This window comes from Octodon degus, unplaced genomic scaffold (assembly GCF_000260255.1).
Source record: "Octodon degus isolate 3935 unplaced genomic scaffold, OctDeg1.0 scaffold00018, whole genome shotgun sequence".
Taxonomy (NCBI): Eukaryota; Metazoa; Chordata; class Mammalia; order Rodentia; family Octodontidae; genus Octodon; species Octodon degus.
Genome location: NW_004524594.1, coordinates 15,646,903 through 15,666,658, shown reverse-complemented (window position 1 = coordinate 15,666,658; position 19,756 = coordinate 15,646,903). Strand labels below are relative to the sequence as shown.

General features: G+C 46.3%; 1 protein-coding gene across 5 annotated transcripts in view; it reads left to right on the top strand.

The window, feature by feature from the left end:
* Window positions 1-18,278, top strand: part of Tcp11l1 (t-complex 11 like 1) — a 31,926-nt gene extending 13,648 nt beyond the window's left edge. For all 5 annotated transcript variants that reach the window (XM_004627065.2, XM_023710760.1, XM_023710763.1 and 2 more), the window contains exons 3-10: window positions 1,083-1,215; window positions 3,129-3,249; window positions 4,036-4,256; window positions 9,925-10,061; window positions 12,468-12,664; window positions 15,271-15,452; window positions 16,590-16,762; window positions 17,363-18,278. In XM_004627065.2, the coding sequence (XP_004627122.1) occupies window positions 1,083-1,215; window positions 3,129-3,249; window positions 4,036-4,256; window positions 9,925-10,061; window positions 12,468-12,664; window positions 15,271-15,452; window positions 16,590-16,762; window positions 17,363-17,562 (1,364 nt within the window). In that variant the 3' untranslated portion in view covers window positions 17,563-18,278. The remainder of the gene's footprint in view (window positions 1-1,082; window positions 1,216-3,128; window positions 3,250-4,035; window positions 4,257-9,924; window positions 10,062-12,467; window positions 12,665-15,270; window positions 15,453-16,589; window positions 16,763-17,362) is intronic.
* Window positions 18,279-19,756: the final 1,478 nt, after the last annotated feature.

The following is a 19,756-nucleotide window of genomic DNA, read 5'->3' as shown; positions in this document are numbered from 1 at the left end:
AAAAAAAAAAAAAAAAAAAAAGATGTTTGGGGACATAGCCCAGTACAAGGGCCCTGAGTTTGATTCTCGGTACTGAAAATAGATAAATAATTAAAAAAAAATTTAAAAGAGAAAAATAGACCAGTTGTGAGACTACTGAACCTTTGCTAGAGAAATAAAATGTACAGAATTTAGATAGCAGGGCAGCAGGCAAGTGAGACATCAAGACGACTCAGGCTTTGTTCAGCAGGCCTTTGTGGTACAAAGTGCTTGCGTTACCTGCCTTCTGCTCTGTTCACTGGGGTGAGCTTAGTACTTCCATCCAATCTTAGTGTCCTGTTCAGGGTATGGGGTTAAGATTATTTAAATAAAGGGGGAAATAGGGAATAGAAGAAAAATGGACACAAAGCTCTTGTGAATAAGGAGAGGAAGAGAGGTAGATGGGATGGGAGAGGAATGAGAAGAAATAATTAAGGTCTATTATGTACGGTCATAAATTCCCTATGACAAATATTGTCATGATGTTTATGTGTATATCTGGAATGTTCCAATAAAATTAATTTTAAGAAAAAAGTATTTAAATAGTACCTGATGTCCTCAGACTTAATTGCTGTTCTATTTATTTATTTACATTGCTGTTTTAATTTGGTGAGATGCATTCATGCCATTGTTAGTGGTAGTACAAAAGTAAACCTCTACTAGAAGCAAAAAAGAAGATGTTAAATCTGGTGTCTCCTTTTTTTCTTTTGGGGATAGACAGGAAGCAGAAGTATTAGAAGATAAACCCTAAGCTTTTTGGGGTAACGGGCATCTATAACTTAAGATTTTGAGTTCCAGCTTATAATCAGTTTTCACTGACCACATAACATAGTCATCTTTTATTGTAGTAAAACCCAGATATTTTGAGTACTACGAATGATCCCTGCTTCTAGCATTCTAGGGTAAAAACAAAAGTAAAAAAGATAAAATTCTTTTGCTTTTTGCAAACATTTTACTGGAACAATGAGCAGTTATGGCCTGGTACCAGAGCCAGTGCCTTCTCCCTGTTCTCACGGAAATTCCGACCTGAAGCAGCGAGCACTTACCCTGGGCTTTCCTCGCAGCCAGTCCACCTCGGTTCGTGACAGTAGAAGAACTTCTGGAGACAGCGAAAGGAGTCACCAACATGGCGCTAGCCCATGAAATCGTGGTGAATGGAGACTTCCGGATTCGACCCGTGGAATTGCCAGAGGACAGGTGCGCTGCTCAGTGAGTTGTCTTGTTTAGTAGAACACTGGCATTTCCAGGTGCTGGAAATGGTTGAGTTGATGCCAACCAGGTGCATTTTTCCTTTTGTATGTTATTTCTAAGAAATTCCCATGCTAGCCGGGGAGATGGCTCGGTGGAATAAGTGCTTCCCTGGCAAGCGCAAAGGCCTGAGTTCAATCCTTAGTTCCGCAAAAAAAAGAAATTCCTATGCTAGGGATTACTAGAATTTGAAAGTGGATCTCAAGGGCATGGATCCTCCAGAATGCCAATAAAGTGTCTGGAAATCTGGAAAATCTTTAATGTGAGCTTCTCCTACTTGCTAGGATTTCACTACCCCATGTTGCATCTTTGTTGCACGTGCTTTGGTGTCTTTGTGAATGGGAGTCCTGCAGCCCCTGGTTGACTCCCATTCCTCACTAGAACACGTGGATGCAAAGGTGGATTTATCCATAATATCCCTAGTGACGGGCACTTGCCACTTTAAAATGAAATGAAAAACCCTACTGATTATAAGATATGGCTTTAAAAATGTATTTTTTTTGTTTGGTTTTTGTTTTTTTGGTGGAACCAGGGATTGAACTCAGGCTCTTGCGCTTGCCAGGGAAGCGCTTATTCTACTGAGCCATCTCCCCGGCTCTAAAAATGTATTTAAATATACTTTGTGTCACTGTAAAAGTGCCATGGATTTTAAGAAATATTTTTAAAGATGTTAAAATGTGGAAAAAAATGTTTTGGAATCAAGGAACTATGGATGTAGCTGCCCTTATTTCTGCAGTTCACTCAGATTGGGCCTCAGGATTGGTCTCTAATGTCCTCTTGACTTGTTCCTCATGGCTGCAGAAGAGTGCCACAGCTCCCAGGTGGCACTGTGCACTCGCGTTCTACACAGAGGGAAGATGTCAGGTGGAACAGAGCTGTCCTTCGTTAGGGAGAAGCATCTTTCTCTGGAGTAATGAAGCAGACTTTAATGTTTTGTTAATTCATTTGTTCCTATGCTATGGGGAACGGAATTGCCATGATAGGCTCATTGGGCCAGTTAGGATTAATTTTTATAGACATCTGTTGCTCCAGTGTGAAACACTGGCATTCTGTTGAAGGAGAAATGCCTGTTAGGGTGTTTTTTTTTTTTTTTTTTTTTGTTTGTTTTTTTTTTGTTTTTTTTTTGAGACAGAATCTCACTAGGTCAAGCTCACCCTGAACTCACTATGCAGTTGAGGCTGGCCTCAAATTCGCAGTGATCCTCCTGCCTCAGCCTCCCAAGTGGTAGGATTACAGGTATGTCACTCTGCCCAGCAAACATGGTTTTATATATATTTCTTATATATCTGCAAGGCGAGTACCTTGTGCTGGGGGTGTGGCTCAGGTGCAAGCTGTGTGCTTAGTAGAGCACATGCTTAGCAGGCCCTGGCTTCAGGCCCTAGTACCACCACCAAAAAAGGCAGGAAGTGCTTGTTCTTAGGGCAGGAAAGCTGGTCTTAGTGAGACACTGTACGTTGTTACAGTTTGCTACCTAGTTAAGCAGTTGGCCCGGTATGTCACACAGGAATAAGTATGTTTAGAAACTAAAGTTGTCTGCCTGTTACATGCTGAATTATTAAACTACCTAATTATGTATTTTAGTAAGCCTGCTCACAACAGGGAAGTAAGATTTAACAGCCTTGAATTTTCCAATAGTCTTTTCATCACATGCCATTGTCACATGCTACTAATTGGATTCAGTGTTGCAGGTTACTTTCTAATAAGGCACTTATTGAAACAATAAATAAAATAAAAAGTGTGTTAGTTTAAGTATGTGTGGGGAATCTTTCATAATTCTTACTTTTTAAAGATTTATTACTCTAACCCATGTGATTTTAAAATTTGATTTGAGATTTTCAGTCCCCACACCCCCTTTTCTCTAGCTTGGAGAAGAGAGTAAAGGAGATTGTACATAAAGCTTTCTGGGATTGCCTGAGTGTCCAGCTAAGTGAAGACCCCCCAACATACGACCATGCCATCAAACTTGTGGGAGAGATCAAAGAGGTGAGCTGAATGAATTGCGGTACTTAGGAGTATTTTGTTTCTTTGTTTTACTGAGGAGTATTTATCTGGCCATATGTGTTATTGTTCCAAAAGACGTTAAAGAAATGGAAGGATCAAGAAGCTAAATTACTTGCAGACATATGAATTATTTTCAGCTTAAAAACAAAAATTATTTTAAAAAACAGGTTACTTATAAGTTTTAATAGGCATGGATATCTTTAATTTATATTGGTCAAAAAGTGATTTAGTCTTTGGGATGATTTAGGTGTTAGGACATCTTTTGCAATGCTTTTAGCCATAATGTTTTGTTGTTGTTGCTTTTGAGGCAGGGTCTCACTATGTAGGACAGGGTGGCCTTCAACTCATTTATGTAGCCCAGCTGGCCTTGAACTCAGCCCTTGTGCCTCAGCCTGCCGAGTGCTGGGATTACAGGTAGCACCACCTGCCTGGCAGCCATAGTCTTGAGGAAGCAGTGGACCTGTGGAAATCGGAACTGACAGTTGCCTCATAGGTTCGCATAATAAACGTGTTCTCCTTTTCCCACCATCAATGTGTTTGTTGTATGTAGGTGATTGGCACCTAGAGTGTAATGGAAACATCAACAGCTATTCTCATTGAACTTGCAAGAGTGTTTCTCTGTAGATGTGTTGAATAAGAGGTTAGAGTATGTACAGCAGTTCAGTGGCAGTTGGTTAAGGGTTTATTTGGATAGTTATACATTCTTCATGCATTAGCCAGAACAGTGTCTAAGAAACTGTGATTAAACTTATCTGTGTTCTCTTGTAGACACTTTTATCTTTCTTGCTGCCTGGTCACACTAGACTGAGAAACCAGATAACAGAAGTCTTGGATCTGGAGCTGATAAAGCAGGAAGCAGAGAATGGAGCCCTAGACATTTCTAAGCTGGCAGAATTTATTATTGGCATGATGGGGACACTCTGTGCACCTGCTCGGGATGAGGAAGTTAAGAAACTAAAGGACATTAAGGAAATAGTACCCCTTTTCAGGTATGGAAGTGTGTTGATTGAACTCACATACCTAAATGCAGAACCTGATTTCAGTTTAAACCTCCTAAAGTCTAGGTGCTCGGGTATTTAAAAATTTAAGCAGACATTTAAAATACTGAAAATTAGGCAGAAGGAAGAAATCATCCGTAATTTTACTATAGATAAGCCATAATCACTATTTTCATTATGCATATTTTAAATAGTATTACATTTTATATATATATGTGTGTGTGTGTGTGTGTGTGTGGTACTGAAAATTGGACCCAGGGCTTCATGCATCTGTATACAAATTGCACATATCCCGAGCCTTGTGCTTTATTTTGAGACACGATCTCACTAAGTTGCCCAGGCTAGCCTTGAACTTGCAATCCTCCTGCTTCAACCTTCTGAGTAGCTGGAATTACAGATGTGTATATCAAGCTTGACTGCTACCTATATTTTATATGTGCTTCCCTCCAAGCCTGCAGGAAAGTTGCAGAAACAGTACCCTCAGCACTCAGCAGCCCTTCACATAGATCCATCAGTGTTTGCCCATTTTGTCACAGGTCACAGTTGCCTTAGCTTCATAGATATGTTCTTGTGACTGTGCCTTCCCCCAATCTCCTGAGGGTTAATGACACTTTGTGACATTCTACCCTTAAATATTTCAAGAACTACCTCCTAAGAATGTACATTCTTTTATTCATAACATATGTCTTAATGTGTACACCATCTTTGTGGAGGACCACCAGGATGACTCCCCCTACAAAAACCAGTTTGCCTCCATTTTGGTTCACCTTTGTCCTAATTCCATGTAGTGATGCTTATGCAGCTGCCTAAGGAAATGCCCTATCCCCTCCACTGACTTAAAGCAATACAAGTGGATCCAGCTGAGGCGCCATGTGTAGCCTTTGAAGCAAAGCAACAGGTCAGGGATGCCTTCCTAGAGCGCCCTGTACTAAGCGTGAGCTAGGTGAGAGACACTGCACTGTTGGCTGGGATTGAGCTTTGAGAAAAATGCAGTTATGTCCTAGAGAGTAAAGGCTGAAGCAGCCAAAACACTGGACACTTGCGCAAACTGTGTTAGGTCAGATTCTTCCAAACTTGGAGGCTACCCGATATCAAGACCTGGTACTCTTTCTGCAAACCTGTCTGCATATTGCAGACGTGATTTCAGGCCTCCTGCCCAGCCCAGCTCCCTGCACTCACGTACTTCCTGCCATTCTCATAGTTACTCAACCCAAGCCACTTCCCTCCTCACGAATTAATAAAACCCAGGTTCAGCCCTAGGTCCAGGCCTTGTTCCAGCTAGGCTTTGTTTCAGCTGGATTTAGGACCCCTTTGAAGGCTCCCCACAGCTGCAGATATGTTTTTGTCTCTTTATTCTCACCATGTGTTGCATTGAAAGTGGTAGATGGAAATTTACTGGGGAGAATTCCAATAACTTCTTCCTGGGATTACAATTTATAAACTCCTCTGGACTACAATAAGGTCTGAATCAGACCAGAGTCCTGTACATATTAACTTCGTTTTTGGTGGTACCAGGAATTGAACCCAGGGCCTTGTCCATGTTAGGCACGTACTCTACCCCTGAGTTATGCCTCTAGTTCCCTGAACATTTATTTTTTTTTAATGTATGTGTATATGTATGTATGTAATTTTTTTTTTTTTTTTTTTGTATGTAATTTTTGAGACAGGGTCTTACTGTGTAGCCCAGGCTGGCCTTGAACTGGCAGGGATCCTTCTGGCTCAGCTTCCCGAATGCTGGGATTACAGGCACATGCCACCCACCCAGTGAATATTTAAGTTTAGATACATAATTGTGACAAAAGTTCCTGTAATTTTTTTTTTTTTTTTTTTTTTTTGCGGAACCAAGGATTGAACTCAGGCGCTTGAGCTTGCCAGGGAAGCACTTATTCCACTGAGCCATCTCCCCGGCCCTAGTTCCTGTAATTTTTGAGGACAGTTTTTTTTTGTTGTTGTTGTATTGTATTTTAGGGAAGAGTCTGTACGGTGTTCAGGGTCTCACTACTAGATCGGACTCATAGTGATCTACCTGTTTACACCCTCCCAAGAGCTGGGATTACGGTCGTGCGCCACTATGCCCAGTCTAGTTCTACTATAGGTAAAGGAGTGATATGATGCTACTTGAGGATTTGAATTTTTTTTTTTTTTGTGGAACCGGGTATTGAACTCAGGCCCTTGTGCTTGTCAGGCAAGTGCTTATTCTACTAAGCTATCTCCCCGGCCCCATTTTTTTAAGACATAGTCTCACTATGTACTTTAGGCTGGCCTTGAGCTCACTGTGTAGTCCAAACTGGCTTGGAACTCATGGCAGCCCTCGTGTATCAGCCTCCAACTGCACCACTGTGCCCAGCGAGAAACATTGGTTTTTGGATAACTGCTTGATTTTCCTGTAAACAGATAAGGTATTATCTATCAAAATGATCCTAGGCCACAGTGTGCATAAGGGAAGTGACCTCTGAGTCCTAGATGGCATCTGGACTAAGAGGAGTGACAATGGTACTGTAAGTAAGGGGTGACTCTTATGACTGGGCATGCCCCTCAGGAGCTCAAAGCCATGCTGTAGAATAGTTTTCTTTTTCTTTTTTTTTTTTTTTTGTCTTTTTGAGACCATCTCATTGTGCAACTGAGACTCGCCTTGAGCTCACTCTGTAGCCCAGGCTGATCTTGAACTTGCAGCGATCCTCAGCCTCCCCAGTGCTGGGATTACAGGAATGCACCACCATACCTGGCTTGTAGAGTAGTTTTCAGATATACTGGCTTCATTGGGTCCTGAGGCTTTTAAGCTGGGTGATTGCATGTGGACATGGCTGTCCCCACATCTGGGCAGTCTGCTCCTGGCTGTCACAGTCGCTGTTGCACAGAGGATACTCGGTGCCACTGCGGGCAGGCTGTGACACACGTTGCCACACACATGGCCTCCACAGCTCAGGAGTCTGCAGGTGCGGCCAAGCCACAGGACCCTCCCTAGTGAGACAGTGCAGGTTTGACTTTTTCTATTCTAATCATGTAATTAATTTTTTATTGGAATCCTTATTTATTTAATAATACACTGACATGAATCTGTAAGAAATACAGACACTACATAGTTTCCCATGGTGATAACATTTTGCAGAGCTGCAGCACAGTATCACAAGCAGGATATTGATGTTGGTAGTCTGCTGGGTGACGTTAATTTGCTGTTTTAGTTATTCTTATTTCTATATGTATTTTTTTATGAACTTTCACTCAATTTTATCTGTGTAGGTTCATGGCATCCCTTACTACATTCAAGATACTGAACAGTTCCAGCAACACAAGAATCTCTCACATTGTCCTTCATAATCAACTTCTGTGATTTTTTTTTTTTTAAAACAGGGTTTCGCTTTGAGGCCCAGGCTGGCCTTGAACTTACAGCAGACCTCCTGCTTCAGCCCCCTCCCTGAGTGCTGCAGCAGCACCATGCCCAGTTTATATGTTTTTATTAAACTATCCACAACCATTTCCACTGGCTGCAAAATACTTATTTGCATAGACAGAATTAATTTTCTTCCTTAGAAGAGACAAATTAGATTGTGTATCCTCATCAGCTACTCAATTGTGCAGTGATATTTCGGGCACAAAATTTTTTTCTGTAATTTAGGTTATTTCCTAAAGATTGATTTATTTTTATTTTTCATTTCTGGTGTTGGGGGTAGAACCCAGGAGCACCCTACCACTAAGCTATATCCAATCCTGTTTATTTATTTAGAGAGAGGGTCTTGATAAATTGCCCCCATGGAACCTGATCTTGTATGTGTGTGGTACTGGGATTCAGCCCTGGGCCTTCATGCTGCGCTGCGTCCCAGCCTTTTTTCATTTTTCACTTTGAGACAGGGTCTCTCTAAGTGCTAAGTTGCCTAGGCTAGGCTTACGTGATCTTTCTGCCTCAGCCTCCTATAGTGTTACACTTAGATATGTCCACCAGCACGTGTGATTAACATTGATTCTTGAAATGGGATTGCAGTGTTAGGGTCTAAGCAGTCTTAGGACTTCATTGCATATTGCTACTAAATTGCTTCCCAAAAATTTTATTAGAAAAGAATTTTTAGGGGCCGGGGAGATGGCTCAGTGGAATAAGCGCTTCCCTGGTAAGTGCAAGGGCCTGTTTCAATCCCTGGTTATGCAAAAAAAAAAAAGAATTTTTATTTCCAGCTTCCTTGATACTGTAAAAGAGAACAGATAGCACATTCTCTTTCATTTCTACAATATGTAACAACATGCTCTTGCTGGGTGAGGTGGTGAACATCTATAATCCAAGCACTCTAGGAGGCTGAGGTAGGAGGAGAGAAAGTCATAGCCCAGCTGGTTTCCAACTTAGTGAGACCCTGTCTCAAAACTATAAAATCACCAAAAGGACTGGGGGTTGTAGCTCAGGGCAAAGGCCATGTGTTGTACCCTCAGTCCCTAAAAAAAAAAAAAACAACAACAAAAAAAAAAAACACAGGTTACTTCAAAGTTTAGAAAGAATTGAAAAGACCTCCTAAAAATAGTTCTGATGTTATTTTCATTCATTTAGCACGTTTGTATTGAGCCCTTTTATGTGGTAGACATGGTGTTGGACATTAGTTGTAAAATAACAGGAGTTTACAATCTAGCCAAGGTTAGTGGGAAATTCCTTGGAAAAGACTTTTGGGGAATTACCTTGTAGCAACTCCAATGGAAAAGTAAATGGACTGCACCAGGCCTGGGGCAAATACCCGTAATCCCAGTGTTTAGGAGGCTGAAGCAGGAGATTATGAGTTTCAGTCGGTTTGGACCATGTAGCAAAACTGAGAATAGAAAGGGCTGGGGGCTTAGCTGTGTGGTAGAGCACTTTCCTGGCACATGCAGTGCTCCGGGTGCAGCCCCGTACAGCACACACACACACACAGGAAGTCTGGGCAGCAGAAGGCCTGGGCAGCCGATGCCGTCTAAGGATGCTCGCAGTCTCAGTTCCAGCTGATTTGGGCTGTGACAGGAAGTGGGCCCAGATTGTCTAATCCTTTGATTTTTCAAGAAAAGTGCACACATGAAAGCAAAGACCAGGGTGGCAAGCTGCCTGCCCCTCACCTTGCCCATGGCTCTGTCCTTCCTCTTTGCCCCACCTTGCTGCTATTCCCATGGGGCTGGAGGCTGGGGAGCCTCCAGGGACCTGGGCAAGGAGAAGGTGGGGACAGGACACACTGAAACCCACGACCTTTTCAGATCATTGCATTCATGTCTGTGTTTTCTAAATGTTTTTTCCTCATCTACTTTCTCTTGACTTTCCAGACCTACCTACCTACCTTCCTTTCTCTTCGCTTTGCTTCTCTTCTCTCTCTTTCTTTCTGTATTTGGTTGTTGCAGGGTCTCTACGCAGCCTGCACTCGCAGTGATCCTCCTGCTTTCAGTCTCCCCAGTGCTGGGATTACAGGCGTACCCCACCTCATCTGGACCCTGGCCTGCTCAGCCTGCCCTGGGGCAGGGCTGGCACAGCATGTGGTACCTGGAATCAAACCACAGTCCCTGTGATAGCCTAAGTTTGCCTAAACAGGTGCTTTAGTACGCTGTGCTATCTCACCGGCCCCTGACTTTTCTTCCTGACCCTCCCAAGAGGAAAAGCTCCCCTCTTTGCCTGTCACGTACGCTCCGTGTGCCTTGTGCTGAGGGCCTCCTTCTCTTGCAGGGCAATGTTTGCTGTGCTGGACCTCATGAAGGTGGACATGGCCAACTTCGCCATCAGCAGCGTCAGACCACACCTCATGCAGCAGTCGGTTGAGTATGAGAGGGAGAAGTTTCAACGACTGCTGGAGAGGCAGCCGAGTATGTTTCATGCTCTGTGGGCTCTGTGTTGCTGGTGTTTCATTTGCTGTTTTGCTTTGTTTTGTTTTGGTTGCTATTGTCTGTTGTGCAGTGATGCTTTTTCTTTTTTTTTTTTTTTCTGCAAAGCTTTATTCCGGAGGGGCTTAGTCCTTCTTGGCAGCTGCCTTCCTCATGGTGGCCAGCACGTTGCTCAGCTCCTCATGCTTCCTCTTGGCGCGGATGTGCGTCCCCACCCTTTTCTTGATGAACTTGAGGGTGTGCTTGTCCTTGGAGACCTTGAGCAGCTCCATGGCGCGCCGCTCATAGGGGGCAAAGCCGCACACTTCCCGGATCATGTCCCGCATGAACTTGGTGTGTTTGGTGAGACGTCCGCGGCGGCGGCTGTGCCTCAGTTTGCTCACATTCTTAGTTACCTTGTGGCCCTTGTTGAGGCCCACGGCCATGGGATAGCGGAGGGCCATGGCTACTCTTTTTCAATGGTTGCTGTGGCGGAAGGCAGTGATGCTTTTTCGAAAGGAAACTAGAATTATGGATGAGAACAGTCTAGTTTACACAAGGACCCACAACAAGCCGTAGGGCTCTGCCTCGATGGTTAATCACTGAGAAACACATTTAAGCAACAAGAGCAAGGTGGACAGAACATGTGAGCGGGGATGAAAAGGGAACATGGCCCAAAATGGACATTTGTTTGATTGCTGTAAATTCAAACACTAGTGTGAGGTAAACGATATTGTTGGTTTTGGTTTTAAAATTATGACAAATTTTAGGAATGTGCATTCACTTTTGTTCTCTCTGTGACAACAGGAAATTTCACTTTGCTTCTGTTCTTTTTGGGGGCAGGAGTATTAGGGATTGAACCCAGGGCCTTCACTAAGTCAATAAATTGCCCGGGCTGGGCTCAAACTTATGATCCTCCTGCCTGAGCCTCCCCAGAGTACTGGGATTCCAAGCGTGTGTCCCCGTGACTGCTCTATCTCTGTTCTGTATGCAAAACTCGCCTAGTTTTACACCTAGGACAAGTCTCATTTTTATGAATCTCAGATAACTGCAGGAAAATACAACTATAGAATTTATAACTATTGGGGGCCAGGGAGATGGCTCAGTAGAGTAAGTGCTTCCCTGGCAACCCCAAGGGCCTGAGTTCAATCCCTGCTGCCTGCAAAAAAAAAAAAAAAAAAGAATCTATAACTATTACATTTCTAAGGTGCTCTGCATTGGTAGCTGATGTTCTGGGTAAATTTCAGTCTTCAGAGCCAGTTTGGGATGAGTTTTCAGTAGCTCAGTCATTGTGGGCAGCAGGGTGCAGTCTGGGTACGCTGTAGGACTTGGCCACGAGATACCTGCGCCTGCGCAGTAGATTCATCCATTCCGGGCACAAGTCGGGCTGGAGGCCAGGAGGAGTCAGGAAAGAGCAGAGCAGAAGAGTGGAGAAGAGAGGACAGCACAGCACACTCTCGTCACACTTGGTAGCACCTGGCTGCAGTGTGCTGGCAGAGGAGCCTTGGGATAGTGGCAGGCCCCAGAAGTGGGGTGCAGGGCAGATGGCCGCTGAGGCGAAGCACAGGGCAGTCCCTGGTCTGTGGGTCTGGGACTTGTGCACCACATGGAAGCTCAGGTTTCCAGGGCTGGTGGACTACGGGAACGCTTTCTGATGAGGCAGATGGCCTGGCAACTCGAATGGGGACTTGGGGTTAGTGTACTGGCAGAGAAGCAAGGTTCAGCCTTCGTGACAGGGAGGGGTGGGCAGCAGCCACGACCTCCTGCAGCTTGGTTTCAAGGAGGCCTCCATAGCTGAGCTGCAACTCCTGCAGGACGTGGCAGCTGCAGTTTTTGCTTAAAACACAGGTAAGATCCTCATGGTCTTCCTGTGGGTCCATTAGAGTACCTACTACAGTACTCAGCTGGGAGCCTGCAGATGACAGCCAGCTAAGGGCTCCTGGGCTGCTTCTCATGCAACGAGTTCCCCCAAGATACATGGACCTTGGTTAAACCAGGACCACAGAAAGGGCAGCGCTGCGTGAGGTGCTCTAACTGGGCCTCTTCCTATCAGCCTCTGGGTGGCACTGGCACTTTCGACCATCTCTCCTGCAGGGTCAGGCTGCAGGGACAGAGAAGGAAGGTTTATAGGACACCGGCAGGTGGCAGGGCCTGGGGGTGTGCTATGACCTGGAGTGGGTCCTGTGCATTTCTCTACACCAGGAAACAGGTACTCAGACAGCTGATGACTTACCTGAGATGACTCAGCTAGCGAGGGGCAGTACTGTGACTGGGACCAAGGTTTATTTGATTCCGGAAGTTTGTGCAGTTCATTCCCTACACCAAATTACACTGCCAGGGCAGTCTTCCCGCAGGCAAATCCGAGAAGCTGCTGCTTGGTGCCCAGAAATGCTTGCGGCTCTGTTACAGATTCCTTGGACTTTGTCACCCAGTGGCTAGAAGAAGCCTCTGCTGACCTTATGGCTCAGAGGTACAAACATGCCCTGCCGGCCCAGGGAGAGGCTGCTGGCTCCGAGGACGCCCTGGTGCCGAGTCCGGTTTCCATCCAGAACCACGCCTACCTGAAACTGCTGAAGTGGAACCACCTCCACAGACCCTTCCCTGAGGTCAGTGCCTCGTGTGCCAAGCTTTTCTGAAAGAATAGCATTATTCAGATATAGATCAAATTCCCACTTACAGTGTTCAGCACAGTGGTTTTCAGCATATAGGTAGACTTGTACAACCATTACCGCTATTTAATTTAGAATATTTTCATTATCCTGTAAAGAAATACCATCCCTTTCATCAGGCATCATACTTGCTCTGCTCCATACAGCCCCTGCCTTCTGCCTTCTTAGACCCTCTTGTCCTGAGTGTCTGATGTAAATGAAATGGGCCTTTTGGTTCGGGCTTCTTTCAGGCAGCATAAGGTCCATCAGTGTGGGAGTGTGTATCAAGACTTCATCTTGGGGCTGGGGAGATGGCTCAGTGGAATAAGTGATTCCCTGGCAAGCACAAGGGCCTGAGTTCGATCCCTGGTTCTGGAAAAAAAAAAAAAAAAAAAAGACTTCATCTTCCCTTGTAATTATTATAGTAAAATATACATGCTGTAAAGCTCCATTTTAACTGTTTTAAGTGTACAATGGTATTAAGCTCATTTACATTATTATGAAACCACCCAACAGTTATTCCCTACTGTGCTCCTGTAGTCCCAGCCCCTGAGAGGCTGAGGCAGGAGGATCACTTCAAGTTTGAGGCCAGCGTGGGCTGCATAGTGAGACCCTCTCTCAAACAAACAAATAATAACACAAACAGAAACAACACCTATTATGTGGCTCTGGCAACCACAGTTCTACTTGGAGATCACAGATTTGACCACTGTAGGTACTTTATATTTGTGGAATCATCCAAGATGGTCCTTTTGGGCCCAGATTATTTTACTTCCCATGATATCCTTGCGGCTCACCCATGCTGCAGTGGATGTCACCATTGCCTTCCTGAATAATTTCTTCCCTTATGTGGATCAGTTGCTAGACATTTTGTTGTTTCTACTTTGGGCTACTGTGAAGTACGCATTTGTGAACTTTTGTGTAGAACATTTTGTGTGTATGAACGTTTTTGTCCCACGCTACCATACCTAGGATTGAAATTGCTAGGTCATGTGGTCGCCGTGTGCTCACCCTTCAGAGGGCCACCAACCTCACAAAGTGCGGCATCCCTTACAGTGCCTCCGGCCACGCGTGATGCTTCCACTCTGCTTCTTGGGTACTTTCCCTGTTTTTACTCATTTTGATCAAAACCACAGTGGTGATGTTGCTTCACAGCTTTCTCTAAAGAAATTTCTCCTTCCATGCTGAGCTGTGTTCCTGTCTTTTTATGTTTTTCTCAAGAAGTACATCAAGGGGCTGGTGAGATGGCTCAGTGGTCTAAAGCACCTACTTAGAACAAGCTTAGCAAAGCACAGGGACCATGGTTCAATCCCCCAGCACCACATGCCAGCCAGCCCCGCCCCCTGGTGGGCTGAGCTGGCCACACACACACACACACACACACACAAATAAATAAACTGATTAAAAAAAAAAAAAAAAAAGAAGTACATCGAACCAGTCAGTCCTTGAGAGGACCAGCGAGGAATTCCCCCAGTTTGAGTCTAGGTAGCTAATTTGGTGCTAGCCTCCCCAGCTGTGGGCAGCTGGTGTTTTTCACTAGGTCAGATGTGTGGATTGGGTTTGATCTTTGGAAATCTTCTGCCACCTCAGCTAAAGTGCACACTGAGAGGCCATAGAGCAGAGGGGGTCATACAAGCGGCCAGCGCAGAGTTCTTCCAGCAGATGTGTGTAACCTGTCTTCAGAGTAAAATTTCAGTTTTGCATCTTTTTTTTTTTTTTTTTGCGGAACTGGGGAAGTTTTGCATCTTGAGTAGAAGTTTGAGCTCTTACCCCAAGTGGTTAATGACTGGGTCCTTAAAATCCAAGCATGGAACCTGTAAGCACTTGGGTCTGAAATGGGTGGCCTGGGCCGCCCTTGGGCCTCAGGCCAGGCCGGACCAGGGCCGTGTCAGCGCAGGAAGTGCCGCCATGGTGCTTGCCGGGTGCTGCCAGCCCTGCCTATTCGAATGACTTGTCCTTTCACTTCCCGGACCCTAAGCACCTCCCTCCTGCAGGCTGCCAGCGAATGCCAGGCTGAGGGATGCCAGGGCAAGGCTCTGTCCTCCCCATGGCTTCCTGTGGTTTGTTGGGGACTGAGGAGGGTGCTCTACAGGACTTGGGGGTTTCCATCAGAAAGCAGGGATAGCTTTCTGGAGTTGGTCACCTTGGCTTTGTACCTCATTTCTTTCCTCTTTGATATCGTAACATCTCTCTGTCCATCTGTCTCTGCAGTTCTGGGGATTGAACTCAGGGCCTTTATACTGAGCTGTGGTCCTTCTGTGTTTTATTTTGAGACAAGATCCTGCTATGTTGCCCAAGCTGGGCTTGAACTTGTTATCCTCCTGCCTCAGCCTCTGATAGTGCTGGGATTGCAGCCATGTGCTGTCAGGCCCAGCAACTTTTATTTATTGAGTGCTGGCTCTGTCTGCCTTGCCACTTGCATGACCTTTCCATTTTTCCAAAGATCCCTGAGAAGTGGGGTTACCCATTTTGTGTGTGCACAGAGATAGTGCTGGGCTGGGCTCTGCTGCCCTCTGCTGGCAGCTCGAGTCTCAGCACAGCGATGTCCTCTGCTCTCGTTGCAGACTGTGCTGATGGACCAGGTGCGCTTCCAGGAGCTCCAGGGGCAGCTGGAGCAGCTGACCGTCCTGGGGGCCGTGTTGCTGGTCACGTTCAGCACAGCGGGTGCTAGTGTCTGCAGCCGGGCCGACTTTGCAGAGAGACTGAAGACGATTGTGAAGGTCCTGCTGACCGACATGCACCTGCCGTGAGTGTGGGCCGGATGGGAGCCCATGGGTGGGCAGGGACAGCGGCTCCCATTGTCCCACCACTGTGGGTGCTGTGAGGAGAGCACGCCTTCTTGCTGCTACTGCAGTGACGGAGTCGCGGGAGGGCATTGGGCTCTAGGATAGTAGCTTTTGGGTGCTCATCCTCAGGACCCACGTCGGAAGCTCCTTTCCCTTGTGACTAGTAGTCCTCATTCGCACACCTGTGTACCTGAAATGAAAGCCTCACAAGGCAGGACTTTCCCTAATTTCCTTGTGTTCTGGTCTTTTCTACCCAATTCTTATTCCATTAAAAAAAAAAAAAAAAAAAAGACTCTGAATTGCTTTTACAACCAACTAGTAGTGAAAAACAGAGCCCTAGAGTTCTAGTGGTCCATACCTTTAGGCCCAGAACTCAGGAGGCTGAGGCAGGAGGATTCCCAGGAGTTTGCTAGCCCAAGCTACATAGTAAGTTCAAGACCATCCTGAACTACATAGTGACACCCTGTCTATAACAACAGAACAGAAAATAAATTCCTAGAGAAACCTGGTAATCAGCAACCCACCTGGGGTGGTGTATGGCCTCAGCTAGAACAATTGAAGGCAAGTTCCTAGAAGAGATGAGCTTACCCCTCCAGAGGAGATGGGAGCGTCAGTTCCCGCCCTTGGCATGTCCTCTTAGGCATTCTGTGCCAAGCACACTGCACCCCTGTATCCCTAGCAGATCGCACCTGTGTGCAGGTCACCAACTGCTGTCCACATGGCCCTGGTAGGGTGCATTGCACCAAGACTCATTTAGAAGCTGAGTGTGTGTGTTACTGAGGACTGGGCCCCGGGCCTTGGCACTGAACCATGCCCCCAACTCCTTTTTTTTTTTTTTTTACTTTTTTGTTTGCTACAGGGTCTCACTAAGTCCCTGACTTGCCTAGGCTGGCGTCCACTTTCGATCCTTCCACCTCAGCATCCCAGAGTGCTGGGATTATAGGGGTGCACCATCACACCTGGTTCAGAGAAGGCTTTTGAATGCCTCAGGGTCCCCCTGACGCAGAGGCCGGTCATCAGCTGGTGTGGCTCTGGTCGGGGATGGCGCAGCCATGTGCGCCTGTACCTTATCCCTGACCCCTCTGTCTCTGCGGCAGCTCCTTCCACCTGGATGAAGCCCTGACCACCATCGGGGAGAAAGTGTGCGTGGAGCTGAGGGGCTGCCTGGCACTGTGTGGGTCCCCAACCCTCTCCACCGACAGAGAGACTGTGCTCAAGGGCGGGATCCAGGCTGTGGGCAGCCACGATGACCCGGTCCGCAGGATTATGGGTGCGTGGGGAGTGGGGACATGCAGGGATGGGCTGTTGGGGAGGAGAGGGTGGGTTTCTTGGTCACACCGTGATCAGGATATTATGTATCACTCCAAGGACCAAGGGCGGGCAAGGGAGCAGATAGGCGTCACTGTCCTGAGGGTTCCAAGCTTGGAATCCTAGGCCTGGTTCAGATGCCACTGGAGCAGTTCCTGAGGAGCCCTGCAGGCAACTTGACACAGTCTGACAGGGACAGTGCCACTGGGACGTGGAGGTCACCAGGCTGCTTGCATGAGATCTGTGAAGCTTCGGGCTGAGCAGCCTAAGCGCTGCTCCCACCTGCGGAGAACTAAGCAGGGAGAAGCAGTGCAGCTGGTGAATGTGCAGGAGGAGGCACTGAGGATCAGACTGGGGCAGTACCAGGCAGGACTCCCCAGAGAGTGGTGGCAGAGCTCAGAACTGGAGCGCAACCAGAAGTTTATGAAGTCACCTACAACGAGGAATAGCTAAACACTTTTTCACGGGGTGGGTGGGTTAGGGTGTGGTACTGGGAGTGGAAGCCAGGGCTTACACATGCTTGGCACCCCAGCCCTACTAAGCACGTTCTTTTCCTTCACAGAATCCCGAATCCTGACCTTCTTGGAAACCTACTTAGCCTCGGGTCACCAGAAGCCATTGCCTGCAGTGCCTGGGGGGTTGGGGCCAGTTCAGAGAGAGCTGGAGGAACTTGCGGTGAAATTTGTCCGCCTGGTCAACTATAACAAGATGGTCTTCTGCCCCTACTACGACGCGATCCTCAGCAAGCTCCTGCGCTCCTAGCGCACAGGCGCCACTAGTCACCGGCTGTGTGTATCTACGCTCAGCTCTACCGGCGCTTTGGAAAATGGCTAAGTAGTACAATTCTGTCCACAGCATTCATTCACGGGGAAGGATATTGTGTATCACTGGTGAAAAGACTTGAAGGCACTGAATTCTATTTTGAGAGATTGTATTTATGAGTGCAAGTTTACAAATCAAAGAAGCTTTTTGTTATCTTGAGTTTTATAGGTAACATTCAGCTTTTTAGCGGCTGGCTGCTGTCTCCACTGTTACCCTGTAGAGACTGCCAAGGCCGCGTCCTCCCTAGGAGGCTGGGACCAGGTCCTGCCGGCTGGGTGGTCTCCTGTCCAATGGCCAGTGCTGACTGCCGCCAGAATGGAAGAGGCCAAGCCATAATATTACCTCCTGCCCCTCCCTTGCAGAGCCCTCACTCCTTTTCCCTCCTGGGATTTTGTGACAGAAAGGCTGTGCTTATAATCTCACACATATACCCACTGCTTCTACCATACCTGGCCCAGCCAGGGCCCCGGAATCATTTTGTTTTTCAGCAGAGTTTATTATGAAAAGCTCCTTCTGTTGCTCTGCAGATAGTGTGGGGTTAAAGTGCTTGCCCCGCATGAGCAAGGCCCATGGCACTCAGTCCTAGGCACTTCAGAGAGAGGGAGAGATGGAAAGAGGCTACGTACAAGCTGGGCATGGTGCAACGCCTGTAGTGCCGTAGTCCCAGCTACTTGGAGCTGAGGCAAAAAGATGATTTGTCTTATTGTTTTTTGTGGGTTTTTTGGATAAAACTGGGGATTGAACTCAGGCCCTTGTGCTTGCCAAGCAAGCACTTATTCTACTGAGCTATCTCCCCAGCCCCCAAAAGATGATTTGGGCCCAAGAGTTTAGAGGCAGCCTGGGCAACCTGGGCAATAGAGAGACTCTATCTAAAAGAAAAGCTTATTCTTTTTTTATAGGATTACTGTATCCGAACTGGATGATAGCAGTCCAATTTTAGGATATGTAATGAAAGGAATTTCTTTTACATGTTAGCCTAGAAAGTTAAAGGGGAAATTTTGAAGATGTGTATTTATGTATACATATAGTAGTGTTATAAAAAATGTCTGAGGTTTTTTTATTGAAAAATTCACTCTAATATACAAATGTATCGATCAAACTTGAATGCTGGAATTAGTTTGAAGTATTTTTAGGTAAAATAGCCTAATCTCACTAATCTAGAGGGAAAGTCTTAGACTAATCCCTGGTATTTGGGTAGTGATTTTCAAGAGCTTCAGTGACCAGAATTCCGGATGTGCCCTGTGACTGTAATTTGGGTCTCATGGATGATCTGCTCAAAATAAATAAAATGTGTACACACCTGTGTGTTTAGGGCAAGGGTATAGGACGCAGAGCCATGCGCCTGGATGACCTCTCCGTCAGAACTGGAAGGAGGCAGGGCCGCGTGAATGCGATGGGCATGGGGCGGAAGGCAGGAACGTTGGTCCTCGCTGTCGGGACGTGGCTGGATGAGCAGCAGTGGCCGTGATAAATGGTGCTACGGGCCACACTCCTGAGCTGCTTTCTGCCTGCTGTCAGAAGTGTGTGCCGCATGATTGGTCAGGAGGTCACTAAATTCAGGCTTAAGGACAGGTTTTCCCTGAGTTTTTTAGAATAGAAGTTTAGCAAGAAAGAGCACAGAGGTCCCTCAGCAGGACTGGGGTGGTAGCTCAGGTGTAGCAGAGTGCTGGCCTAAGCTATACAAAGCCTTGGATTTTGATCCTTAGCACTGGAAAAAGTCATTCAATTATAACAGCACATAAAGACTTGTGTATAGCAAGATAGAGGAAGCTTAGAAGTGACTTCAGAAAGATCCCAGGAAGAGCAGAGCCATTCCTGAGCAACCAGGGGCAAGAGGCCACATTTCACTGTGGTGTTTTTTTTTGTGTGTGTGTTTATCTTTTCTTGCTTTCTTTCTTTTCTTCTTTTTTTTGAGATAGGGTTTCACTATGTAGTCCAGGCTGATGTTGAACTCACAATGTAGCCTAGGCCAACCTCAAACTTGGCAGTGGTCTTCCTGCCTTGGCCTCCTGAGGGTTGGGATTATCAGCATGGGCACCTGGTTGATTTTGTTTTTTGAAGGAAGACTAAGTTATCTGAGAAATTATTTCTGATTTGATTTTTTTCTAGAGCCTCATCCATTTGCTGTGTTGTT